General features: G+C 54.9%; 1 protein-coding gene across 1 annotated transcript; it reads right to left on the bottom strand.

Annotated features, from left to right (window-relative positions):
• Positions 1-9,911: 9,911 nt before the first annotated feature.
• Positions 9,912-10,412, bottom strand: LOC117639879 (histone H1, gonadal-like). Its single transcript, XM_034375827.1, has one exon. It carries the CDS (start codon positions 10,410-10,412, stop codon positions 9,912-9,914), a length of 501 nt encoding a protein of 166 aa, XP_034231718.1.
• Between the last annotated feature and the right edge of the window lie 2,346 nt (positions 10,413-12,758).

Here is a 12,758-nt window from a genome sequence, read left to right as displayed (position 1 = left end):
ATTCCGAAGAAGCGCCTCGTCGCTCCGTCTCTCTCGCACTCATGGGGCGTTCCGTAAGGACGCGAGAGAGACAAGAAGCGACGAACCCGCCTCTCGGAGTCAGTCTGCCGGCGGCGCGCTGGCGGGGCAGCCAACCTGCAATTTCACACCGCGCGCCGGCCGGCGCGGCTTGCCGCCATTCCAGTCGCCTCGTAAGGTTGGCAACGAGTGATAACAAGTCCCGCCGTCCCTGGCGTGGCCTGGCGTCCTCGCCTGGCGTCCTCGCCGTCCTCACACCGCCTGATGAACACCATGAAAGGAGCACCAGTAATGATGGCCGCGCTGATCGCCAGGGAGTCCTGGACGAGTCCTGCCAGACTGGGAGTCGTCGCTCTGTCTCGCTCGCACCTGCAGGGGACGCCTGACGAGTGCGAGAGGGACAGAGCGACGAAAACGACTCTCGGAATCAGTCTGCTGCGGGAGTCAGGACGGCGCGAGGAGTCCCGAACAAAGGGATGACACGAGTCCTTTGCAGTGCAGGCAGAAAAAAAGGGGGGTTCATCTTGACAAACCTCCAAGGACGCTTTCGGCGCCTTGATTTCAGCCCCGTGTGAGGGATATACGGGACAGTAATTCCAGGAGTCGTTTTCGTCACTGCCTCTCTTGCACTCGTGGGCACCCAGTATTGGTGAGAGAGAGACAGAGCGTGGAAAAACCACTCTCGGAATCGGCGTGCGGCTCAAAGCGTGCCACGGTCCTGTCCGCCACGGTGTTCTGGCATACCGAACGGCGCCCTCGTCACTCTGCCTCTCTCGCACCCCGGCAGGTCGCCGCACGCGTGCGAGAGAGACAGAGCGACGAGGGCACACACTGCAGGGAGACAGCCCGCCGCCGTGCGGCCGTAACAATTTTCGTATTTCCACGCGTGACGCTGCCGAACAACGCGCCGTCCTTATTGAGTCCTGCATTGTGGCCGGAGGGCTCTCCACTGCATTCACCGCGGCCGCGGACAGCAGACAGACTCCGAGAGTCTCGCTCTGTCTCTGTCGCACCCTCACGGGGGTGCCCCGTGAGTGCGAGGGACACGGAGCGACGAGAACGACTCTCGGAATCAGTCTGCAGGGGCCACGGACGGGGCCGCAGACAGGGGCCGCAGACAGGGGCCGCAGACAGGGGCCGCAGACAGGGGCCACAGGGGCAGCAGGACTGGCTTTCTCCCTTTTAGCAAGAGGGCTGACAAAAGGGCGGCTGAGTCGTCGCCACCGGCTGCGCGCTGCGGTCGTTGTTTCCGCGCGCCGAACATTCAAACAACGAGGACGGAAAATGCGCGGGGAAAAAAGACGTTCCTTGAACCAAGACAAAGTAGTCCTTGCATCAAGCGAAGTTACTTCAATGTTGCAAAAGAATTCACTGCTATAGTGAGTCCATTTTCTTTGTTCAAAAAACGGCTGTTTAGAGTGCAGGCCTCACCAAACACCAACCCTCCCCCTCTCTTATAGTGGACCGGAAGACCGGTGCCGGCGGTCAAAAATCAAGTGTTTTGAGCTCCAGAGTCGCAAAACAGGACTCAAACAGAGCGTCGTGGGGCCCCACCAATGGATTCCTCGTTCGGAGAGCAATCCATTGGTGGGGTCACACGCTCTGTTCGAGTCCCATTTAGCGACTCTAGAGCCCCGCTGTAGGACGCATCTGGGACTTTGACCGCCACCGCCTCCACCGGTCTGGCCCACTGTGCACCGGCCGTCCATTGCCTCCTTACGGCAACGAAAGCGGAGTCCGGCAAAGCGGCGCCGAGCGGGTGAGAGTGTGATTTCAAACAAATGACGCGCGAGCCGAGCCGTGGCGAGCCGTGCCGCCCTACTTGAATAAGGATAGCACAAGAATGGAAAAGAAATCAGCAGTGCGCCGGTGGCTGGCTGCTCGGCCTGACCGGCAGCCACACCTTCCTCTACGTCATGACGTCATGCGCAACGAAACTGCAGTGCGTATGCGGGGTGCGGGCCCAAGTCGGGTGCGTCGGTCACCTTAGCCGCGTGGACTAGGACGTCGACTCTGGAATCGGCGGTCGTAAGTTCGATTCCCGGCGTCCACCTGGGCTTTTATTTCTCAATTGAACCCTCATAATACCCTCACTGTCTAACCACAGAAGTTGGAACCACACCAGACGAAGGTAAGGTTTGAGGTAGGTTGGGGGGGGGGGGGGGGGGAGTGCAGGGGAATACACCTATCTGTGACCTACTGCACAGATCTCCACATAAATGCCGTGTACATAAATTCTTCTCAGATTTTAATTGTTGAGTGGGAATGACTCAAAATAAATGTTTTCTCCCCAACGCTCCAACCGATGCGGCAATTTTGTAACCGCCCTCACTCGGACGGCCCCTCGGGGGTTTCCAAACGGCGCGTGACAACACCACATCCACGGAGACAAACGGGCTCATTTTCGCGTCGCGCTGAGAAAATCGACTCTTGCATGAGAACGCGAGATAAATCGATATACCGGGCGCATGTGTTGCCTGGAACGGGGCCGGCGTCACGTTAACTGGATTCACAGCGCCTGCCGAGCGATTCAGAAGCGTCGTTTCTCTGTCTCTCTCGCACTCATCGGACTCTCCGTAAGGGTGCGAGAGAGACAGCGACAAAGCGAACTTCTGAATCGCTCCGGCGCTGGGCCCCACCGCGCCAGACAATGGTGGCAGCGCCGCACCGCGCAACTAGGTGCGGCTCGGTGGTACCGACGGCGCGAGGCGGGGCGTGGTGGGGCCGGGCGTGGCGGGGCGGGGCGGGGCGGCCTTTGTGTCTCATGCAGCCGATGAATGCCAACCCCGTAGGGTCACGGTCGCAAGGCTTCGCAGGCGGACAACCGCGGCCAGTTAATTAAGTCGCCATACCGCTGGACGACTTTTAACGGCAAGAAATTGTCCCTACCGACGCGGTCCCTGGTTCGACTCCCGCCGGCGCCTGCGACTTTTTGTTGTTTTTATTTTTGTTGCTTCTCGGTCGACTCTACCCTGATCCCCAGACCAGTCTTCCGCAGACGACGCGGCGAAACCAACGACCGTCGACGAAAGTTCATCATGAAAATAGAAAAATAAAGTCGCCCGGACGGCGACGCGCTAGGCGGCTATCGCCGGCAGCGATCTCAGCGCAGACTGATTCCGAGAGTCGTTTTCGTCGCTCTGTCTCTCTCGCACCTATACGGGAAGCCTGGTGAGTGCGAGAGAGACAGAGCGACGAAAACGACTCTCAGTGTGCAGAGGCGGAATAGGAGCGGACGGACGGCCGCGCGGCGTCGCGGGGCGTCGTCGGAGAAAAGTGGTGACCGGTAATAAGTCTGATTTGCATTGCGATTCACGTTCAAGGCCGAGGAGGCCGTGCAGCTGGCTGCCCGCACTCGTCATCTCTTGTTGATGTTGGTTTTGTGGTTGTTGTTGTTGTTGTTGCTGCTGCAGTTAACAGTTTTCTTCGCGGCAGGGAAGGAGATTCCTGGCCACCGCCACGGCGCACCACCCCGGCACGGTACGGGGGAACCTGCAGGCTGTCGCTCTGTCTCTCTCGCACTCATGGGGCGTCCTGGACGGGTGCGAGAGAGACAGAGCGACGAACGCGCCGTTCGGAATCAATGTCCATGCTGCCACACCGGCACCGGCCGGCCGCAGCGCCGCCGCAGGAGCCAGAGAGCCACTTGGCAGAATTTTATGACTTCTTTGTCGCCGCCGTCGCAAAGCTATTGCGGTAATTTATCGCCGATTGGTCGACGCAATTATCACCATTTTACCCCAGCAGGTACCCCACGCCGCGTTGGGCATAAGCCCCGGGGCACAGTGGACCAGGAGACCGGCAGAGGAGGACGAAACTAAAGGCGCGTTTGGAGCTCCAGAGTCGCTAAACGGGACCCGAACAGAACGTGTCACCCTACCAATGGATTCCTTGTTCAGAAAGCACTCGGTGGTCATGGAGGCCCTGTCAAGAGAGAGAGAGAGAGAGAGAGAGAGAGAGAGAGAGAGAGAGAGAAAGAGAGAGAGAGAGAGAGAGAGAGAGAGAGAGAGAGAGAGAGAGAGAGAGAGAGAGAGAGAGAGAGAGAGAGAGAGAGAGAGAGAGAGAGAGAGAGAGAGAGAGAGAGAGAGAGAGAGAGAGAGAGAGAGAGAGAGAGAGAGAGAGAGAGAGAGAGAGAGAGACTTTGGTCCGTCAAGCAACGCGTCAACCACAATCGGGGCGGCGTTCGGTCGGAAACGCCGCAGAGGCTGCCAAGGCACTGCCAAGGCCGCGATTAAGGAGTGTGTTGGGAAGAAAACGCGTTCGCATCATTATCGGGCCGCAGTGGCTCGTGCCGGCCGGCTGTTGTTGATGTTGTTGCTGCCGCGGCGCGCGCGCTGCGCCTGCAGCGCCCCGGGGCATCCCATAAACAACAACAACAACCTGATCCGGAAACGGCTGCACTTTGTCCGACTTTGTCGCAAGTAGGACACGTCGTGTCTCGGACAAATCCCCTTGTCTGCCCGCCTGGTGATTGATCCGCGAGATAGGGTTGCCATCCCCGACGCGCACTTACACCGGCCGACCAATTAGCGAGTCAGAAAAAAACCGTTAATTAATGGTGTGCAAAACGGGTGTTTGTGTGTACGTGCGTGTGCGGGTGTTTGAGTCTGTGTGTGTGTGGTGCCAATCCGCTACCCATTCAGCCGTCCGTCCGCTGTTGTCGCAACTCTATCGGCCGCTGCCATCTTGGTTCGGGGCGCTTCGGGTGCCGTCGGAGCCCTTCGGGGCACCCCCGTCCCGCCGAGTGACATCCACGCACAGGTTACGTCAAAGGTTAAGACGGCTGCAGATCCAAAGCCAGATCCACCAGGCCGCCCCATAGTGCTCTGTGCCCTGGCTTGCCACGCCACTGGAACGGCCCACGAGAAAGCCGCCGGTCAGCAAACCGAAGGCGCCCAGTTTCAACAACTTCCCGCGAAGAAAAAGAACTATCCGTTGGGTGCAATGGTATGAAAAAAAAATATGCACGATAAAAGGCTTGTCACTAACCACTGTCATTAAAGTCGCAATACCCACAGCCTATATTTTGCAATGAAAATTTTACTGGCGGCAATGATGCCACCAAAAATTGCAATAGAAATTTTGAATGCTAATTTAGAAATCTAAATTGCAATAACTATATACTACTAAAAACGACCTCAGGCCATTTGATTTTCGTCAGGAATTTAGTTCCGACTCTATTCTACACGCGACTTGAACAGTAAATTACTACGTAGTATTTTTGAGCATAAGCTTTCGCTCAAAAGTGCATGCGTTTTAAAATGCGCAAATTTGTGCGTAACTAAGCACGGAAGTGTACGTTGTTTAGGCGTAAATTATTGCTTTTCACGGGCACACTGTGGCAAAAAGGTACGGAAAATAATGATATTTTTTTTGCCAGGATTCTCCGAAGCCCTCTAATCAATATTCTCTGTAGGCTCTTACAGTATTCTCCGTAGGACCGCACAGTCTTCTCCGTAGGACCTGGAAGACGGTATAGTCCTACGGAAAATACTGTAAGAGCCTACGGAGAATACTGACAAGGGGGCTTCGGAGAATTTTACAGGATTTTCCGTAGCTTTTTGTTGCAGTGCATATCCTCAAGTTTGTGCAACAGCCATGCACAAAAACAAAACAAAAAACCTACGTAGAAGTTTAGTGTGTGGCCCGAATTTATAACGCTCCTCCATGGCACCAGCGCCCCCACCGCCCCGCCCGAGTCCCACTTCCAACTACTGCGGGTGCACAATCCGGCTCAAGACCAGTGCCGGCACGTCGAAATATTAACGGCAGTTTCGCAACGGGCGCTATAAAACGAGCAAATCAATAAAGCCAATTCATTATCAGAGATAACGACTCGGCTCGTTAATCGTGCATTAAACAGTGTCGCGGCGTTTCCCGTTCACCGCGCCAATGACGAGAAAATAACGACCGGAGAAAATTCGAAAATAGTTATTCCATGCGGGGAAAATTCCTTCGCAGACTCACAGCAGTGACCGCGTCCCTGTGGTGGCCGCTCCTGCGCCGCCGCCGTGTGCTGTGTCCAGGTACGACATGTGGGTCTCTTACCTGCGGACAAACGAGAAGAGAAAAAAAAAATAGATTGACAACGCGCAGACAAAGGTCAACAGTTTCGTGATGCCCGCTGATTGGCAGACGTCCAGCGAGGCTCTGGGACGAGGATGAGAGGGCAGAACGACTAGCCGCTTGCATCACTGCGAGGAACGAAATTCGTACCGCCAGTTGACTGTTAAAATGGACCGGCACTCACAGCACCGCTCACTCACTCTTAGTGCGTACTCCGTCTGTCTGTCTGCCTGCCTCTCTCTCTCTCTCTCTCTCTCTCTCTCTCTCTCTCTCTCTCTCTCTCTCTCTCTCTCTCTGTAACACACACACCTCTAAGTGATTGCATTCCAAAAGTTGTCCCGCGTCGTAGGCTCCGTCTTCTCATTAAGCCAACAGGGCGCAAACAAGCTTAAAAAAACAAAAACAAAAAAAAAACTGGCTTGCTTATTGCGAAGGCACAAACATATGTTCGGTCGGCGTGCCATCAGGCCAAACCGAACCAGCCTTCCAAATGCTCATCACTTTCACCGTGACGAAACGTTAAATCAGCTGGAGCAGCACACAGTGAAACAGAATTAAGAAAACGAGAAAAAAAGCGTACATAATTGAAAAAACATATGGTGAACGCATTTTTGAGCGGTCTACTTTTCCTTTCCTGCGTACATCCATCCAGTCAGACAGGGACAGACAGTCGGGAGAAAAAGCGTCGGTTTGCATAACGCGCGCACACTGCTAATGAGGCACTTTATTGAATCAAACTCGGCCGGCGGGCCGTACATGGCGTCGGCACATTCTCTTGAATTGAGTTATGTATCAAAGTCAGTGGCGTGGCAGTGGCGTGGTTGCCACCACGGTGGCATGGCCGTCGTGGTGGTGGCACGGCGTGGGTGCGCAGGGCGACCTTTTTTTTTGGCCACCCCAAGGACAGCCACATGTCACACGCTCTGGATGCACACCAGATTTATGCTCATTCCATGTCGCAATGCCTGTCACACACACACACTCACACACACAAACGGGCGCCGAGCGGGGCGCCAACGCTTTACATGTGTGGAAGGGTGGTCACAAGCTGGCCGCGCTGCTGGGGACCGACCAGGCCAGCGGCAGCCCCGTTCAGTGTGAACCGCGCGAGACGCGACACGTGTCCTGGGAGTTGCTCCAGGAGCAGTAACGAGTTGGCCGAGTGAGACGCGCCACGGGGGTGTCGGCGCGGCGGGTTCGACTCCCATCTTCGGCTTCTCCACCTCGTTCGGATCCTCTTTTTTCAGAAAAAAAAAATCAATGCGAACGTTGCACACTGAGAATACCTTACAAACTATTTCAGGACTTACAAAGAAAATCAATTTGTTATAACAATGTATTTTGAGCATACATAAGCTTACAAAGAAAATACTTCGTAATTTACGAACTAATTCTTCGTATAACAAAGTAAATTAGCTTGTACTTCTGTATGCTCAAAAAACTTCGTAAGGTTTTGGTGCATCACACTCTACCAAAAATGTCCTGTAAATGCCGTTAATTTATTACCAGTTTTCACTGTAGGTCAATTCACAGCGTTTACTGTGATCTGCTCACGGGATTCACTGTGATCTTGTTCGCGGTGTTCACTGTGATCTGGTCCCCAGTAAACACTGTGAGTTTGACGCCGCTAAGTACCGAAGTACTGCAAATCAGGCTCCAATTCACGGCGTTTACTGTGGCCAGATCACAGTGAACACTGTAACCGAGATCACAGTGAACGCCGTGAACAGCAAACGCCGTGAATTGCATAAACAGCAAACATTGGTAATAAATTAACGGCGTTGACAGGACATTTTTTGTAGAGTGCAGTTTATACATTCTCAGTCAAGCTGGAGTAGTTTTTATTTCTTTTGGTTCCCAGCTTGGTGGAGACTGCAAACGTCCTACAACACTAACGTCACACTACTGCCTGCAAAGACACCTACGCAGACTGACGCTACCTAGTCTCTCTGTCACACACGCACGCACACACACAGAGACAAACAATGCCGCGATAGGCGCTTCCACACTTACGCACCGCCGAGTCCATCACCGTCTTGTTTGATCGCCACATCTCCCGGCGCCATCAGCAGCACTGCACAATTCTCTTCCTTTTTTGCTCCTTTTCCAACACACACACACACACACACACCGAGGGGTGAATCACTAGTGTACTCATGTGTACAAATTTGCCCGTACTCAGTGTACTCACAAGTTCAAAAAGGGCGAAAATCACTAGTTTTGCGACCGATTTGGCGTTGAGTGACGTTAAAAACGCTAAATAAAGCCTTATAACGTTTCCAAATGTGAAATTTATGAGTAAAACAAGGTGTACTCACCCGTACTCATGTACTCATGTGTACACTAGGACGCTGAGTGATTCACCCCTCGACACACACACACACACATACATACATACATACACACACACACACACACCGACGCACGCACTGCTTGCACTTCCGTGCCTTTGATCATCGCAACGTAAACTTCCATATTTCTCTTCTCTGCCGATTTTTTAAAATTTTATTTTTCACATTTTTTTCTCCATTTTTCGCGTGGGGCTCACCTGCCTTGGATGCGCCGCCGTGGTGCCCGCGCCCCCCGCGGAGTGTGTGCCACCAGGCCAGGCCAGGTCGACTGGTCTGCTTTCCATCAGGAGAAGACAACTTACAAGGCCTATCGATACATCGACATATCGAATCGATAATTGGTCGACCTCCGGCTAGCGCTTTTCCAAAACGGTTTTTACTTAGCGGGCGCCGCCGTTTAGAAACGACATGCATTCCCGGTGAGGGATAAACACGGATAGATGATTGCCATCAATTCGTGGCAAAGCGCGGGAAAAACCAAAAACTCAATTTTTAAATTCTCACCGTAAACGTCCTGTGCTGTGTGAACAGGTGAACAGGCTTCATGAACGCGGACACGACATGAGCGTGTTAGCAAAGGTCGCACACTCCATTTAGGGGCAGGCGACACACACACACACACACACACACACAGAGCTAGAGCGACGCTGGCTGACTGGTTTCGCCGCTGTCTTTTCGATTCAGAGGGGTATGAATAGGGTGCGTTCAGAAAACCGTTATTGTCAGCATTTCTCTTCGCTTTTTATAGGAAACTTGGCAAAGGCGCGGGTCAAAGGGGCTGCTGCTGTACAGAGACATCAGACTCCCTGCCCACAAACACACACACACACACACACACACACACAAACACACACACAAGTGCAGCGTGACGCAACGCGTCATACACGCGACGACGACGCGTGTTGCGTGCGATCGGAAACGAACGCGACATGACATCGTGACACAGACACTCGCGCGTTGACAGGATTTATGGCAAAAGACGCGAACGGACGGACGTTGCCGCTTGCTGCCGCTCGAGGCTGGCGACGGGGGCGTCGCGGCGCTGCCGGGCGCTGCTGCCTGATACCGATGGATCGCTTTGTCGCTCTGTCTCCGTCGCACTCATGCGGTGTCCTGATGGCCCACTGCGGCGAGAAAGAGACAGAGCGACAATACGATTCTTAGGAATCACTTGGTAGAATGAAGCCCGATCGGATGCCTTCTATCGTCGTCGAGTGTCTAGGAAAGCTTTCAGGTTGCCTCCTTTGTGCTGGTGCCTTCTTCGGGTTGCCTTCTTCGAGTTGTCTCCTTCGGGATGCCTTCTTCGGGGTGACTTCTTTGGGTTGTCTTGGTTGACTTCTTCAGGGTGCTTTCTTCGGATTGTCTTCTTAAGAGTGCCTTCGGGGTGCCTTCCTCTGGTTATCTTCTTCGGGGTGCCTTCTTTGGGTTGTCTTGGTTGACTTCTTCAGGGCAGGGTGCTTTCTTCGGGTTGTCTTCTTAAGGGTGCCTTCTTCGCGTTGTCTTCTTCAGGTTGTCTTTTTTGGGATGCCTTCTTCGGGGTGCCTTCTTTGGGGTGCCTTCTTTGGGGTGCCTTCTTTGGGGTGCCTTCTTCTGGTTATCTTCTTCGGGGTGCCTTCTTTGGGTTGTCTTGGTTGACTTCTTCAGGGTGCTTTCTTCGGGTTGTTTTCTTAAAGATGCCTTCTTCGGGTTGTCTTCTTCGGGTTGTCTTCTTCGGGTTGTCTTCTTCGGGTTGTCTTCTTCAGGTTGCCTTTTTCGGGGTGCCTTCGGACATCCCAAGGTGTCTTCAGCCGTCTCCTCGCGAGTGCTTTCAGCATCTCTGGATGCTTTCGTACGTCTTCTTTCGGGCGCCTCGCGGCTCAGACCCGCAAACGCTCTGCATCGTCCTGCGACCTTTCCGTTTCCTCGGCCGCTGGATCCAGACTGCAGGCGGCCAGACTCCAGGCGGCCAGGCTGCAGGGGCCTCAAACGGGCCGGCATTCCTCCGCAACGGGGGAAATACTTTAGCAAAGAAATTGAACCAGTGCAGCAGAGCGGTGCAGAGCGGTGCACGGCGGTGCGCAGCGCCTAGTATTTCGAATCGATTAATATTCTGTCATCGGCGGGGCGCGGCGGCGAAGCGGTGAGGCGGCGCGGCGAGGGAGTGCCTGTTCCGCATACGCATTGCAAGAAAGTAGCAGCCGCGCGGCGGACTGATTCCGCGGTGCGTTCCGCCGCTCTCACTCTCGCACCGAGGTGGAGTGGCCCGCAAGTGCGACAGAGACAGCATGGAGCCGCGCGGAGTCAGACGGCCGCCTCCGGCAGCCTCCAGCAGCCTCCAGCCGGCGAATCCTGGACATCATTTTTTACTACGCGCCGCGCGCATGCATGTACGCGCGGTGCGCGGTTTTAGGCGATGACTGGAGATAGCGTGAACACTGGAGCGGACTGCGCGAGGAATTCCTCTGATTCCTTCACGCATTTCGCCTATCGCCGGACGAGTCTCGTGTAGCACTGTGGACAGCGCGCCGCGCAGCTGAGGGTAACGTCACAAATTTGCATCTCGTTTATTTTTTAAGCGGTCTTGCTACCGCTTCTAGCTCTGCATACGATCCCACTCATCCCATCCATCCACCCATCCACCCATCCATCCATTCAGCGCGCTCGGAGGGGACTGCATGGTCGTGGTTCGTCTGTCGTCGTCGCCTGCGCCGCCACGCCGCCACCCCGCGCCAGTCCCCACTCCTCACAGCCCCCTCTCCCTCCTTGCCCCCTCTCTGCCCGGCTTCCCCGGCCGGTCCACGGCAAGACCGCTTTGCTAAGCTTGCCTTGGCGGAACTTTTTTTTTTTATTTTCTCAGTTTTTTATTAACAAATAATAATTTTTTGTATGAACGGGTCGGATACTGCGCAAAGCCGTGTAGTTTTGCTGCTTGCCACAAATTTGGCAATCCGTTTTGTATGCCAAAAATTGGCAAGCTCGGCCTGGAAATACCACCCAGCTTGCCAAAATTTGGCAAGCTTATAAACCGATCAAAGCTTGCCAAATTTTGGCAATCAAAAAGGCTTGCCAAATTTGTGGCAAGCAAACTTACCACTGGCTTTGCAGTGATCACAATCACTTCAAAAATTTCCAATACTTTAAATTTAAAACAAATTATTGAAATTGACATGAAAGCGTCTACAATTTTAGGGTGTTCATGACACTGTGTCATCAATTGGTTTGGAGAGATTCATATAGGGAAAATCTGCTTCAAAATTGTCAGTAAGAGTCAGCCGAAATTTTCACAGTGGACAGCCCGTTGCGCGTGTGCTTCCGCGTGTTGGCGTGTTCTCCGCCCACCCTGGCCGCCCTGGTGCTTCGCGCTGCTTCCGTCCATCCATCTGGCCGTCGTCCCGTCGTCTGGGCGCCGCGGCGAGTCGCGCTGACGACCGCTATCGACCACCATTTCCCTTGAGGTGGGCGCGAACGGCGTGCTGCCGAGCCAAGGGTCGTTTCGTCGCTCTGTCTCTCTCGCACCCCTACGGGACCCCTACGGGACGCCCCACGAGTGCGAGGGAGACGGCACGGCGCGATGGAAGGCGTCAGCGGCCCACGCCCTGCCCGGTGGGGCCCTGCCCGGTGGGGCCCTGCCCGGTGGGGCCCGCGGCGACAAAGTAGTGCCTCCTTTTGGAGACTGCGACGCGGGAGCGGGGCCGAGGGATGCCCGCTGTGCGGCAGGCTGACTGCGAGAGTCGCTCTGTCTCTCTCGCACGCACGGGCTGCCCCCTGTGAGTGCGAGAGAGAGTGCAGGAAGGGCGCCGTAAAGCCGTCGTCGCCCAAACCCAGGGCATAAAGCGTAGGGCCCTAGGAGGCATTCTTCGCACGGTTATCCAGAAGCCGGCTCGGCTCGGCATGCTCAAGAAAGCTCGCCGGGGCGCTGCAGACGGAGAGTCGTTTCCTTTCTCTCTCGCACTCGTGAAGATGCCCGCATGGGTGCGAGAGAGACAGAGCGACTCTCGGAATCAGTCTGCAGCTCGGCTCGTCAGGGCATCATCGCTAGGCGCATTCGGAGCGGAATTGAACAGGTTCGTCAAGTTCGGACCACTGGACGCACACTGCGCACCGTGCATGCCTGCACCGAGCTACACTGCCATAAAGCAAAACTGCAGCTCGAGAGTCGCTTTCAACGCTCTGTCTCTCTCGCACCCGTTCGGGACGGTCCATGAGTGCGAGAGAGACAGAGCGACCAAAATAGTACCTCGGAATCAGGCTGCAGCAGCGCGGCTGGTTCCACTTCTGGGAATCCGTGGGCGGGGCGCGAAGCTACCGGCAGTTGTTTTTGTGTTAGACTGTCCGGCGCTGCGC

The sequence above is a fragment of the Thrips palmi genome, unplaced genomic scaffold (assembly GCF_012932325.1).
Source record: "Thrips palmi isolate BJ-2018 unplaced genomic scaffold, TpBJ-2018v1 HiC_scaffold_12, whole genome shotgun sequence".
NCBI lineage: Eukaryota > Metazoa > Arthropoda > Insecta > Thysanoptera > Thripidae > Thrips > Thrips palmi.
Note: the sequence above shows the minus strand (reverse complement) of the source record. Positions and strands in the feature narration are given on the sequence as shown.

Bases quoted from the DNA above. Each gene is read 5' to 3' on its own strand.
- LOC117639879 (XM_034375827.1), bottom strand. From the start codon at position 10,412: ATGCCGGCCCGTTTGAGGCCCCTGCAGCCTGGCCGCCTGGAGTCTGGC.